At 43.2% G+C, this 12550-nt stretch overlaps 1 protein-coding gene across 2 annotated transcripts in view; it reads right to left on the bottom strand.

Moving 5' to 3' along the window:
• Positions 1-54: 54 nt before the first annotated feature.
• The window catches only part of NID2 (nidogen 2), a 60677-nt gene continuing 48181 nt past the window's right edge, over positions 55-12550 (bottom strand). The window contains exons 14-21 of one of the 2 annotated variants that reach the window (XM_041758539.1): positions 7762-7983; positions 6978-7147; positions 4586-4715; positions 3967-4138; positions 3299-3456; positions 1948-2071; positions 1021-1133; positions 55-722 (exon numbers count right to left, since the gene is read on the bottom strand). In XM_041758539.1, coding sequence (XP_041614473.1) covers positions 712-722; positions 1021-1133; positions 1948-2071; positions 3299-3456; positions 3967-4138; positions 4586-4715; positions 6978-7147; positions 7762-7983 — 1100 coding nt within the window. In that variant the 3' untranslated portion in view covers positions 55-711. Of the gene's footprint in view, positions 723-1012; positions 1134-1947; positions 2072-3298; positions 3457-3966; positions 4139-4585; positions 4716-6977; positions 7148-7761; positions 7984-12550 lie in introns of those variants that run through there. The other variant, XM_041758538.1, reaches the window with a different exon arrangement.

The raw sequence follows: 12550 nt of genomic DNA, 5'->3' as shown, positions 1-12550 counted from the left end.
TTGAGATATATGCCAACCCCCAGCTTTGTTATAGAGACAATACAGATCCTTAAATCATAGGAAAACTTAAAATATTTTATTGGAGTAATCTAGAAAATTTGAGAATTGTTACATCTTTGGTATTTATAAATGTAGTAACTTCTGTGGGTAAGTATACAGGGACTTACAGGATCAGAAGATACAAATTGAAACATTCTAGCACCTTTTAATATAAATAGAAATGCAGTGATGTAGAGGTAAAAAAAAAAAAAAAAAGATCTTTAAATAAGTTGGTTTTTTCCCCACCAGTTCTGCATAGCCTTCTCTAGGTCAAGGCTTAGTATCTTCAGGATTGTCTTTATATTGATAACCTATGCTTTAATTTCTTGGCCAGAAAGAATCCTTAGCAAAAATTAGACTTAGGGTCTTAACATATTCTAATTGGTTCTTAGTTGATTGAATTTGACCTTTTAAATATGATAGGTGTACAAAAAAATTGCTTTAATAACTAACAATCAAAATGGTTACTTTTTAAAGCTTGTAGTAACTTTTGTTTTTCAAAATACATTAGTAAAGATTGAGGTATTAACTTTCCACAAGATAGTCTTTTTGTACTGAAAGTGTTCATCTTGTAAGTCCAATTCCTTTTCACTTTCTTCACCTTTGTTTGTAGTAAATGTTCTTTAGGGTCCGATTCTGATTGTAAACTCCAAGTCCTTTATGATGCTGTATTTACTTTCTTCCTGTGAGGGGAGGTGGAAGGGACAGTGAGTGAATATAACCCAGTCGCAACAGCAAGTATTTTAAGGAGGATATGTCCTCATAGACTGACCTTTTTGTGTATAGTTAAGCTAGGTAGACTTAGGGTAGTAAAGACAGTTTACCCCTATGTATCAGCCATTAACTTTCCTATTCAAAGTGTCTCTCACTGGTCGCAGTGGCTGTGGCAGCAGCTGGTACCTGGGCCAAGTGTAATCTGTTATCAGGTATATCCTTCTCTACCCTGCTGGTCTAAAGAAGCAGCCTGAGCATTTTATTTACCTGCTGGGCAGTAGGGGTAGACTGCAGTTATCCCGTAGAGATGAGATCGCTGCTCTGGGAGATACTCATCAGTAAACTGGCCGCTGTCTCTATTTACTGATATGACACCATCCCTGGTAACAGAAAGGAAGAGTAAATTTGTGGGATTGAAGGTGAGATAGAAAGTCCATTCCAATAGAGAATGTCTGCTAGCTAGTCTTCTAGAATGTATTTTTTAAAATTTTACCAAATGTGTTTTGACTCCTTTAGATTTCAAGATTTTCTATATCAGTGGTTCTCAAAGTGGTCATCCCCAGACCAGCATCCTCTGGGAGCTTAATAGAAATGCAAATTTTGGGGCCCCAACTCCCAACTACTGAATTGGTAATTATGGGATGGGACCTGGCAATATGTTTTAACAATCCCTTAGCTAGATTCTGATGCCACACTAAAATTTTGAGAACCACTAATGTAAATCAACCTTTGCTGAACAATTTACTTGAGGATCTATTACAACACTAGGCCAATGAAATCAAGACTGCAAGGCTAAGGGAAATTAGCCTAAATTATTGTATTTCTCCTCCTGCTAGGTGGACAACTAATATATATCCATATTGTCATTTAAAAAAAAATCAATTTAAATCATACAGCTAATATACCTCATGTTACCACTTATGTGTAGTCTTTTATTCTCTGAAAATCAGATTTAGATTAATGCACTTCATTTTTGGATTGTTTAGTAATCTGCTCTGCCACTTTTCAACATGTGAGCAATACCATTATGATTTTAAAAGCAACACTTGAATGATATCTACTAATTAAGAAATAATGAAAACTTAACACTCTCCACTGAATTACTAAAGTAATTAGTGACATTAGGTAAGACAGGTGGTGTGTCTTCCAGAACAGTTTGCTTTTTCAGGCTTGGCTAGTGTGAGTCAGGCTTACCTCCTCCAGTCTGTGTGGTAGAAGTGATCTGCATAGCTAACAATACTGAAGGGGTAGTTGAGGTTGTTCTGAATCACACGCCGTCCAGTCCCATCAGGTAGTGTACACTCCAGTTTTTTGGTTCCTTTTAAAATATCAGAAAGGGAAAATGAGATCCTTTCATACCATGAGGAAAGAAAACTCCTTTGCCAAAAATACTTGTGGCAGGTAGGGGCCTTCTGAAAGGAAACATAGGTAGAATAGGGAATAAGATATTTTATTCCCAATGCAGTGTTAAAATTTAAAAATTAAAATTTTCCTATTCTATTTTCAGTCTTCAGTTTGTTTAATAGCCTTCTAGTTTTTAGAATTTGGACTCCTGTGAAGAGAGGATTGCATTTTTTTTCCCAAAGTAGGACATTAGACATAAACTTTACCCTAATTAATTTCAAGTATCACCTCCTAAATTGTAAACATAACATCTAGATAAATACTTGCCTTTTGTAAGGAATGTATAATGCCTTTTAACAAAATCCTTAAAGACTTATTTTTTTTCTAGATACAAATTGAAAGTCAAATGGTAACATGGTTAAAATGGTAACGTGGTTCGTATTTTTCAGTGTAAAGGAAGCAGTCCTCAAAATTTTGCAATACCTAATCAGTTTCTTATGGAAACTGGATTTAAATTTCAAATAGTTTTTTACAATGTAACATTAGAAAAAATAACTTGATTTGGACCAACTGGCTTAGATTATAAATTCTTTAAGAATGAATATTTTCAGATTCCTTAGTATGTAAGTAGACATACAGCATCTGGTCCGTTGTTCCAGTGAGGAAATCACACTACAGAAAGCAAGACCTTGAGTTTCGGCAACCCCAGCTTATTCCTGAAGGCCATCCTGACATGTCACTTTCCAAAGAGTTTCCCTCAGCATTAATAACCTACTGACTGGGAAAGCAACAGATACTTAAAATGTTCCTACTGGCAAAAAAAAGAAAACCTCTTGTTCACTTATCTAGGTTTGTCAATTTCAACAGCAGGTAAAGTTTTTTACTTTAAACAATATACGAAGTGCTTGTGTGGGGAAGGGCAAGTGCTACAAAAATGAGTTGGACATAGAACTAGCCCTCAAACAGCACCTAATTCACAGACACTGCCCCCCCACCCTGCCCAAAACCCCAGGAAGAATTATAAGTATCAATACAAAGTGTTAACAGTTTATACACCAACTAAATGAGTAGTTCTGGACCATACTGTTAAAAATTTAAACCAAAAGTTCTACATGATGAGATTTGGTTTTATAAAATCTGTGGTAGAGTGCTGGCACCCATGGTAATGAAGAGCTCTGTGTTTGCCTGCCACCAGTAATACCTGCATCTGCCCAGCAGAGCAGTTTGGAGAAAGGGTCAAAGGTTAAACCATTAGGTAGTCCAATGTCTTTATTCACCAGAATTCTTCTGTTTTCTCCTTCTAAAGAAGACGTTTCAATTTTAGGAGCTTCTCGATTCCAGTCTGTCCAGTACAAGTTGCTGTGGGATAAATTAAATATAGTGAAAATGAGGCCAGAGAAGTAAGTGTCAGAGTCTGAGTTTGGTTACTTTCACCATTTAATGATGATAAACCTGTGGCTTCAACATGAAGATTTCCTAATGCATTACTGAAGGAGACCCGCCTCATTCAAGGTTAAATGTTAGCCTGGCCTGGTCACCTGATCTGTATCAGCCCCCAGTCTGGCCTGGTCACCTGATCTGTATCAGCCCCCAGTCCCTCTCACATAGTCTCTGAATTCTCTATGTATCATACCACAAATTAATAATTTTTATTTTATTCATTAGTTTACTGTCTTCCTTCTAGAATGTGAGCTCCATGAAAGAACACTCTGTCTTTGCCTAGAACAGTGTTTACACCTAGTAGATCTTGTTATATTCATGCATTGGAGCTTTACACTCTTGTTCTGATCCTCCTCACACGGCGTTTAAAATCCAAGGGCTTCAAATTAGGATCTACAGGTAGCAGGAGAATCAGGAAGCCCAGCTGACCCTCGGATTGGATCCACAGCAATGGCTCGAGGATTCACCAGTTCCGTGTGGAAGAGAGCTTTGCGCTCAGAGCCATCCAGCCTGGCCCTCTCTATCTTATCCAGGCCACTGTCCGTCCAGTACATTGTTCTACGGAAGTGGTCGATGGCAAGTCCTTCGGGGCTTATCAGACCTGAAAATAGAACAACAAGACTAGAGTATTTGCAGGTATGAAAAGGGAACAACCTGAAGCAGAGCGCTCTACTATGTTTGAAAAGTCCAAGTTCTGAGAGGATCTCAGTTATAAGAACCAGGTTAATAGAGAAACAGACCTTTGTTAGTTGTTCTTCCACCTGTAGTTCTCTAAGCCAACACAGCCACCAGCCGGACCGCAGCAGGCACAGCTCCGGGCTGGGGCCAGGCTCCGAGTGCTCAGCGCAAGCCCTTTCTGCGGAGAGCCCTGTTCCTCAGTAGGCTCACAGTAAGATCCCTTTATCATTTCTTACATTATGAATGCGTGTTTACAGAGGGACTAGTATTGCACCACTCAGTGAAGTGACTTCTGGGGCACTTAACCTCTCCTGTTCAACTTAGTAGAACCAAATGAAGAACAAAGTGTCTTCTGGATGAAGTTGCTGACCTGAATTGATGATCGTCTCAGGCTCTGCTCCTGGTTGCAGACTGGCACGGCTGATTGTCCGCCCAGCAACATCTGTCCAGTACACCATCCTCTCGTGGCAGTCATAGTCAATTCCCACAACTATGGAGCCCTTCATGGACCAAAACATGAAATTGGAAGAATTAGGACTCCTTGCACGTCCCTGGGGCTCTCGCTCAGCTGTCTCACACATGGCTGTAGTGAGCAACCTGTAATACAGTCATACGGGCAGCCAAGTGGCATGGTGACACAAGTGGGCTTGGAGGCGGACTTCTGGGGTCCCAGCCAGGCTTGGCCACTGACCAGCTGTATAACTTAACCTCTCTGTGCTTGAGTTTCTTCATTTGTAAAATGAAGATAACAATACCTACTTGATGGTGCTGCTCTAAAACTTAGTACCATAAATTCTTGTATAGTGTCCTAATCACTCATTTGTCTGGAGCTAGTGCTCAATAAGCACTATTACTGCCAGCAGTAATAAAATGATTTTATCAGCCCCTTTAGTGATTAAAGGACAAACATTAGTCTCAGCAAAGTAAGTTCTTAATATTTTACCTGGGGGTGGGGGTAACACGGACAAAACTGTTACTCCTTCCAAATGAGATCAGCATCAGCACTTTTGAAACAGCTTTTCTAAAATTCACCAGCATGTAATGACAAAATCTACTCCTCCTTCCCCTGTGAATATAATCTTTCCCTTGAGGTGTAATCGCTTACCCCTATATTTCTGCTTTGAACTATGAAGCAAACTTTTTGGATGTACTCTTATGTAAGTCTCCAGTTAGGATGAGTTAAGGAACTGGAGAGTGGGTGGCCAACAAACCTCTGGCTAGGGAGGTCCTCCCTTTGTTATTGCTAAATAAATCTTCTTCTTCTTTTTAATGCTGAGTCTGTGATACTTTTTTGCAAAACTCCACAGTACTTGCTTCATTCAATTTCCAACTCAGACTCCTGGTCTGAGAAACCCAACAGATGTGCAAAGCAAACATCTAGGGGCCATCTGGCTGTCCCTGAGGTCACACCAGGTCCTGACTTGCCTAACACAGCCTCCTGGGGCTGACATGCCTCTGGGAGAGGAGTCAATATAAAAAATACTGAACAAAGCAGGATTTGGCTCCTGCCAAATGGGCAGTGTATATGGAAGGATCTGAAGGTCAAAGTACAGTTTTACTTGAAAAGTAAAAGTCCTCTGTCTCAGGCAAGAGTGTACATCCATGTGGGTTTCCATTGACTGAGGGAGTCATGGGATCCGTTAACCCCTGTACTGACTTCAAAGTTTCTTGGAAGAATAAATCATATTAAGTAAATTTCTCCAAGATGTGCTTATAACTCATGTTCCATTCTCTTTCAATTCCACCCCTACCACTACCACCACCACCATGACCTTGCCCTGGGAGAGGCAAATTCAGAAATGCAGTACAGCCATCAGACTTGGCTGGAATAGTTGGATTTGAGGTCTTGACAATTTCTGAGTTTCTACATCTTTTAGGGAAACTTACAAAACAGCATGCTAGTGTTTGCTGACTACAACAAAACCTAAATCATGACTACAAAACCTAAATCTTAAACACATCTTCCTCTGAATACTGGCTGCTTCTAAATTTTTGGAATCAGATAAGGGGTTAGTTTGTTAAGTAAAGGCAGACATGGACGTTATACTATTCTTTATTCTAGGTAAGCGAGTACCTGCTGCATGAGGTTTAGAAATGGAATCACACAGCTTTCCTTTATAAATGTCTGTGCCTTTCTGGTGAACTCCCTTCTCTTTTCTCCTTTAAAGAAATCCCTCCTCCAAAATGGAGTGCCTTGGCAGAAGGGATCCTGCAGGCTCAGGAAGCAACAAGCACCTAGGAAAGCTTGTCTGCTCCTTTCTCAGCATTCCCCTTCACCCAGATTTTCTGTGAAGGAGTTGAAGAGACTGATCCACAGAGCCAAATGGGGGGAGGGATGGGAAAGGAGGGGGCTGCAACAATGAGGTATTGGTGGATTTGTTTCCACTTGGGATTCTCAACTGACCACAGAAACCACACCCTTGAGCTGGACCTGTTGGACCCTCTGGAAAGGTCTAGCATGGAGAGAACCCTGGGGATTGGGTTCTGTTAATTTCATCTTGGATCATCATATAACCTCAGTATCCTGACAACTCTGAAATTCCCTTTCCACATATCTGAAACCCCATGAACCACGGGAGAAAGCGTTGGTTGGTAAAGTGTGATTCTCGGCAACACTGCCCCCATTTGCTGTGGTAGCAGAGTCAGACTCCTGAAGTCGGACTATAGCCCAGAAATCCTCTAGGACCTCCCTCTACCCCAGGCCCTTGCCCGGATCTGAAAGCCCTGTGCGGTCCCACCCCCACGGGAGAAGTCCACTTTACATGCAGTGACAGCAGGGTCTTGGCCATATCCTTCTGAAGCTTGGTACCATTGAGGGGCAAGTGACCGATCTGCTGGCCCTGGGCATAGAGCAGGAAGGTGCCCACAGACGGAGGGGTCACATCAGGCCGTGGCACGGGCCGGACCGTGGGCGGAGCCACGGTGGGTATACCTGCGTGGAAGAGGAAAGGAATCAAGGGTAAGTGGGGAGAAGGGAAGAAGTTACTTTCCACATAGCAGAACCTCCACAAACATCAAAAGGTTTTTACCCTAGACAGATGTGTTCCAGATGTTCCTTAAAAGAAATTCTAATTTCTAAGGGTTTCCCCCCCCCCAAGGATTATGTAAAACACTGCCAATTACTAGGGAGGAAGACGAAACATTTCCCTCAGAACAAAGCAAAAGTTTTTTTTTCTTCTTAAGGGGAAGAAAAAAAAAACCCGCCAGTATTGTGTCCGCTTTTCTTTGGGCCCTCGGGGTGACACGTGTCTTCTTTCACCCTGGGCTAGGGAGGAGGAGTAACTGCATGTTAAACTGACTTCCAGATGTTCTAATTACAGAAACTGCTAATGACAAAACCAAACACTAAATCCAAATTGGGTTCTCGGGTAGACTAGATTATAAATCAACAGCGTAGGAGTGACTTCTCTCACTGGACTCTACCCTTCATTTCCCTCCCCACTGTCACCCACAGCTGGCAGCTTCCCTACCGAGACCCCGAAACCCCGCAGAGCTGTCGAGGTGACTGGGGCGGGGCAGGGGGGGCTGTCCCTGGGGGCTGCTTACATGCAGGGGTGATGCCTGGCTGGGAGCGGGTGCCTTGCACTTCTCTGCCGTCTTGGTCCACACACCAGCAGAAGTCACTCTTGCCATGGCATTGCAGGGGGATGAAGTGGCCCAGGTCATCGCACTGGGGCACATACTGGTCGTCCCGGGGCGTGCCACCATAGTGCTCCAGCAGGTTTTCCCTCCAGCGCTCACAGACGGTCTGGGGCCTCTGGGTAGGCTCTGAGCAGATGGGGACAAAAAGCCTTTGATGGTGAGTCAAGGACAGAATGCAGCATGTAGCTGAGGATCCCTGCACCTGGCCTCCCGCCCTCCTAGTGTCTGCTCAGAAGGCTTCAGCCAGGCCCCTGGACACTGGGCCGCTGCAGTAAAATGCTCTAAGTAGCTCCCGGCAAGAATCTAGAGAAAGAAAATATCCAGGGCCGGGAGGATTAGTCATCAGGGCCCAGGCGAATCAGTAGAGAGCAAGAGGAGGTAAGATCAGGGGTGCAGGTCACACTCAGGCCAGGAGAGACCCATGGAGACCACTCTGCCAGGGCCCAGAGCCTCTGCTTAAAGAGCACTCAGCAGGGACCCTCCTTGGGAACTCAGTGGACTGCATGATGCTTAAAGACAATATTTATTCTTTCCCACTTGGTTCCAGCTCCAGGACCTACACCTGAGAGGGCTATTTTGAGACAGACCATGTGTCTTAGAAACGGTTCCTGATCAAATAGCCAGGGGAATATTTTACTTTTCATAAATTTATTTTTTATCGGTGTTCAATTTGCCAACATATAGAATAACACCCAGTGCTCAACCCATCAAGTGCCCTCCCTCAGTGCCCGTCACCCAGTCACCCACACTCCCCGCCTACCTCCCTTTCCACCATCCCTAGTTTGTTTCCCAGAGTTAGGAGTCTCTCATGTTCTGTCTCCCTTTCTGATATTTCCCTCTCATTTTTTCTCCTTTCCCCTTTATTCCCTTTCACTATTTTTTATATTCCCCAAATGAATGAAACCATATAATGTTTGTCCTTCTCCGATTGACTTACTCCACTCAGCATAATACCCTCCAGTTCCATCCATGTCGAAGCAAATGGTGGGTATTCGTCGTTTCTAATGGCTGAGTAATATTCCATTGTATACATAGAGCACATCTTCTTTATCCATTCATCTTTCGATGGACACCGAGGCTCCTTCCACAGTTTGGCTATTGTGGACATTGCTGCTAGAAACATCGGGGTGCAGGTGTCCCGGCGTTTCACTGCATCTGTATCCTTGGGGTAAATCCCCAGCAGTGCAATTGCTGGGTCATAGGGCAGATCTATTTTTAACTTTTTGAGGAACCTCCACACAGTTTTCCAGAGTGGCTGCACCAGTTCACATTCCCACCAACAGTGCAAGAGGGTTCCCCTTGCTCCGCATCCTCTCCAACATTTGTTGTGTCCTGTCTTGTTAATTTTCCCCATTCTCACTGGTGTGAGGTGGTATCTCATTGTGGTTTTGATTTGTATTTCCCTGATGGCAAGTGATGCAGAGCATTTTCTCATGTGCTTGTTGGCCATGTCTATGTCTTCCTCTGTGAGATTTCTCTTCATGTCTTTTGCCCATTTCATGATTGGATTGTTTGTTTCTTTACTGTTGAGTTTAATAAGTTCTTTATAGATCTTGGATACTAGCCCTTTATTCTGATACGTTATTTGCAAATATCTTCTCCCCGTCCTGTAGGTTTCTTTTCTCTTCTGTGCTTTTGTTTCTCTTGCCTTTATTGATGTATCTTGCAAGAAGTTACTGTTAGCCAGGGGAATGTTAAAAAAGAAAACCATAGCTGGGGCATCACAATGCCAGAATTCAGGTTGTACTACAAAGCTGTGGTCATCAAGACAGTGTGGTACTGGCACAAAAACAGACACATAGATCAATGGAACAGAATAGAGAATCCAGAAGTGGACCCTCAACTTTATGGTCAACTAATATTTGACAAAGGAGGAAAGACTATCCATTGGGAAAAAGAGTCTCTTCAATAAATGGTGCTGGGAAAATTGGACATCCACATGCAGAAGAATGAAACTGGACTATTCTCTTGCACCATACACAAAGATAAACTCAAAATGGATGAAAGATCTAAATGTGAGACAAGATTCCATCAAAATCCTAGAGGAGAACACAGGCAACACTTTTTTTTTTTTTTTTTTTTTTGGCAACACCCTTTTTGAACTTGGCCACAGTAACTTCTTGCAAGATACATCCATGAAGGCAAGGGAAACAAAAGCAAAAATGAACTATTGGGACTTCATCAAGATAAGAAACTTTTGCACAGCAAAAGATACAGTCAACAAACCTAAAAGACAACCTACAGAATGGGAGAAGATGTTTGCAAATGACTTATCAGATAAAGGCCTAGTATCCAAGATCTATAAAGAACTTATTAAACTCAACAGTAAAGAAACAAACAATCCAATCATGAAATGGGCAAAAGACATGAAGAGAAATCTCACAGAGGAAGACATAGACATGGCCAACATGCACATAAGAAAATGCTCTGCATCACTTGCCATCAGGAAAATACAAATCAAAACCACAATGAGATAGCACCTCACACCAGTGAGAATGGGGAAAATTAACAAGGCAGAAAACCACAAATGTTGGAGAGGATGTGGAGCAAGGGGAACCCTCTTGCACTGTTGGTGGGAATGTGAACTGGTGCAGCCACTCTGGAAAACTGTGTGGAGGTTCCTCAAAGAGTTAAAAATAGATCTGCCCTAGGACCCAGCAATTGCACTGCTGGGGATTTACCCCAAGGATACAGATGCAGTGAAACGCTGGGACACCTGCACCCCGATGTTTCTAGCAGCAATGTCCACCATAGCCAAACTGTGGAAGGAGCCTTGGTGTCCATCGAAAGATGAATGGATAAAGATGATGTGGTTTTTGTATACAATGGAATATTACTCGGCCATTAGAAACGACAAATACAAAAAAAAAAAAAAAAAAAGAAAGAAAGAAAGAAAAGAAAGTAATGACAAATACCCACAATCTGCTTCGACATGGATGGACCTGGAGGGTATTATGCTGACTGAAGTAAGTCAATCAGAGAAGGACAAACATTATATGGTCTCATTCATTTGGGGAATATAAAAAATAGTGAAAGGGAATAACGGGGAAAGGAGAGAAAATGAGTGGGAAATATCAGAGATGGAGACAGAACATGAGAGACTCCTAACTCTGGGAAACAAACTAGGGGTGGTAGAAGGGGAGGTGGGCGGGGGAGGGCGGGGGAGGGGGGGTGACTGGATGATGGGCACTGAGGGGGCACTTATAAAAAAAAAGAAAAAAGAAACGGTCCCTGAGTGCCCTACTTATGTGGCCCTCAATGTCTGCTCACTGGAAAACCATATGGAGTGAGACTTGCTGTGATGAGCATGTGTGAGCACAGCAGAGGTGGTGGCCAACAACTCCAAACTGACTGTTAAACACTCCAGTTCCCAGAAGCCCTTGGCTCAGAGCTGAACCTTTTTTCAGTAGGCTCCAGCTTGCTGCCTTGTAGCTATACCGCCTCCCTTCAGCACCCTCCCCTCCCTGCTCCCCCTACCAGCTCCTGCAGAACCGTGTCTCTAGCTGTTTCCTCCCAGCCTGTTTCCACGGGGCTGTCACTCTGTCCCAAATGTGGTGGGTCTCGGTTCTAGGTCTGCTGGGACTCTGCTGTAAGACGCTGAAATAACTTGTACACCCATCTAGGATACACTTATCTAAAGGAACTCAAGTAGAAGGTACTTCTCCTTTCTTAATTCCTGCAACTCAAAGCCTGTGGTCTGGAGAATCATACAGCCAAGTACCTCCTTGATACCATCAACTGGGTGTAGAACATCAGTCTCAGAACAAGAACAGGGGTGGGAATGGGGGCCTGCTTTCTACCCTCATCACTGCTCTCCCCTAGACTTTTCTGTATCAGTAAATAGCACCTCCATTTTTAGCCCAAACGTCCTTGACTCCTTTCTCTCTCTCACCACATCTGATAGGTCAGAAAATGTCATCTGTCCCTTCAAAATAGATTCAGAAAATCTTCACTTTTCAACACATCCACTCCTGTCACCCTGGTCCAAGTCCCATGGTCTCCTGCTAGGATTATTACCAAACTTTCTTACTAGTTCTGTGGCTTCCACCCTCTTTGCTGTCCCCCAGTGTAAATGACCAGCAGCCAGGAAGAGTCCCTTTAAAACAGTCATTTCATGTCACTCCTCTGGTCAAAACCCCCAATGGCTTCAAAGAACAAAGTTGGAAACGTTACAATTTAGTTCTAGTACCTACAATTCCTCCAGGAAGATGGGAGGGTGGTAAATAAAATCCTCAGAGCTCAAACCCAACTAGCTCAACTACAAAACTCATTGGGTTTGGGGGAAGTGGATGCTTTTCAGGTCACCTCTATAGCTCATGACCCTTGGGGAGCCAAGCTCTTCTTAAGACCTCATGGAGAAGGAGAGTCTCTGACTTCCTCACCCAGATGTGTTTCAAAGACCCTGACAGGGTAATGGCCCTTCCTCAAACACTAGCCATCTACATCAAGATGGGATTCCTGGGAGAAGTTCCCAACACTGCCCCAAGCTCCCAGTGCAAACTCAGAGGGTACAGTCTTGGTTCAGGGGACCACCCAGTGAGGCAAAGCTCTGTCTGGAATGCAGACACACAGCACACCCAGCTTCTGGGAAACAGGCACCTCACATCTGATATGTATGCCTCCCTCTCGTTCCTTACTATTTGAAGCTCCTTAATTCAACCACAGATTTCTTTCTTTTCTATTTTTGGTTGGC

Source organism: Vulpes lagopus, chromosome 6 (assembly GCF_018345385.1).
Source record: "Vulpes lagopus strain Blue_001 chromosome 6, ASM1834538v1, whole genome shotgun sequence".
NCBI lineage: Eukaryota > Metazoa > Chordata > Mammalia > Carnivora > Canidae > Vulpes > Vulpes lagopus.
This window is presented reverse-complemented; position numbering and strand designations above follow the sequence as displayed.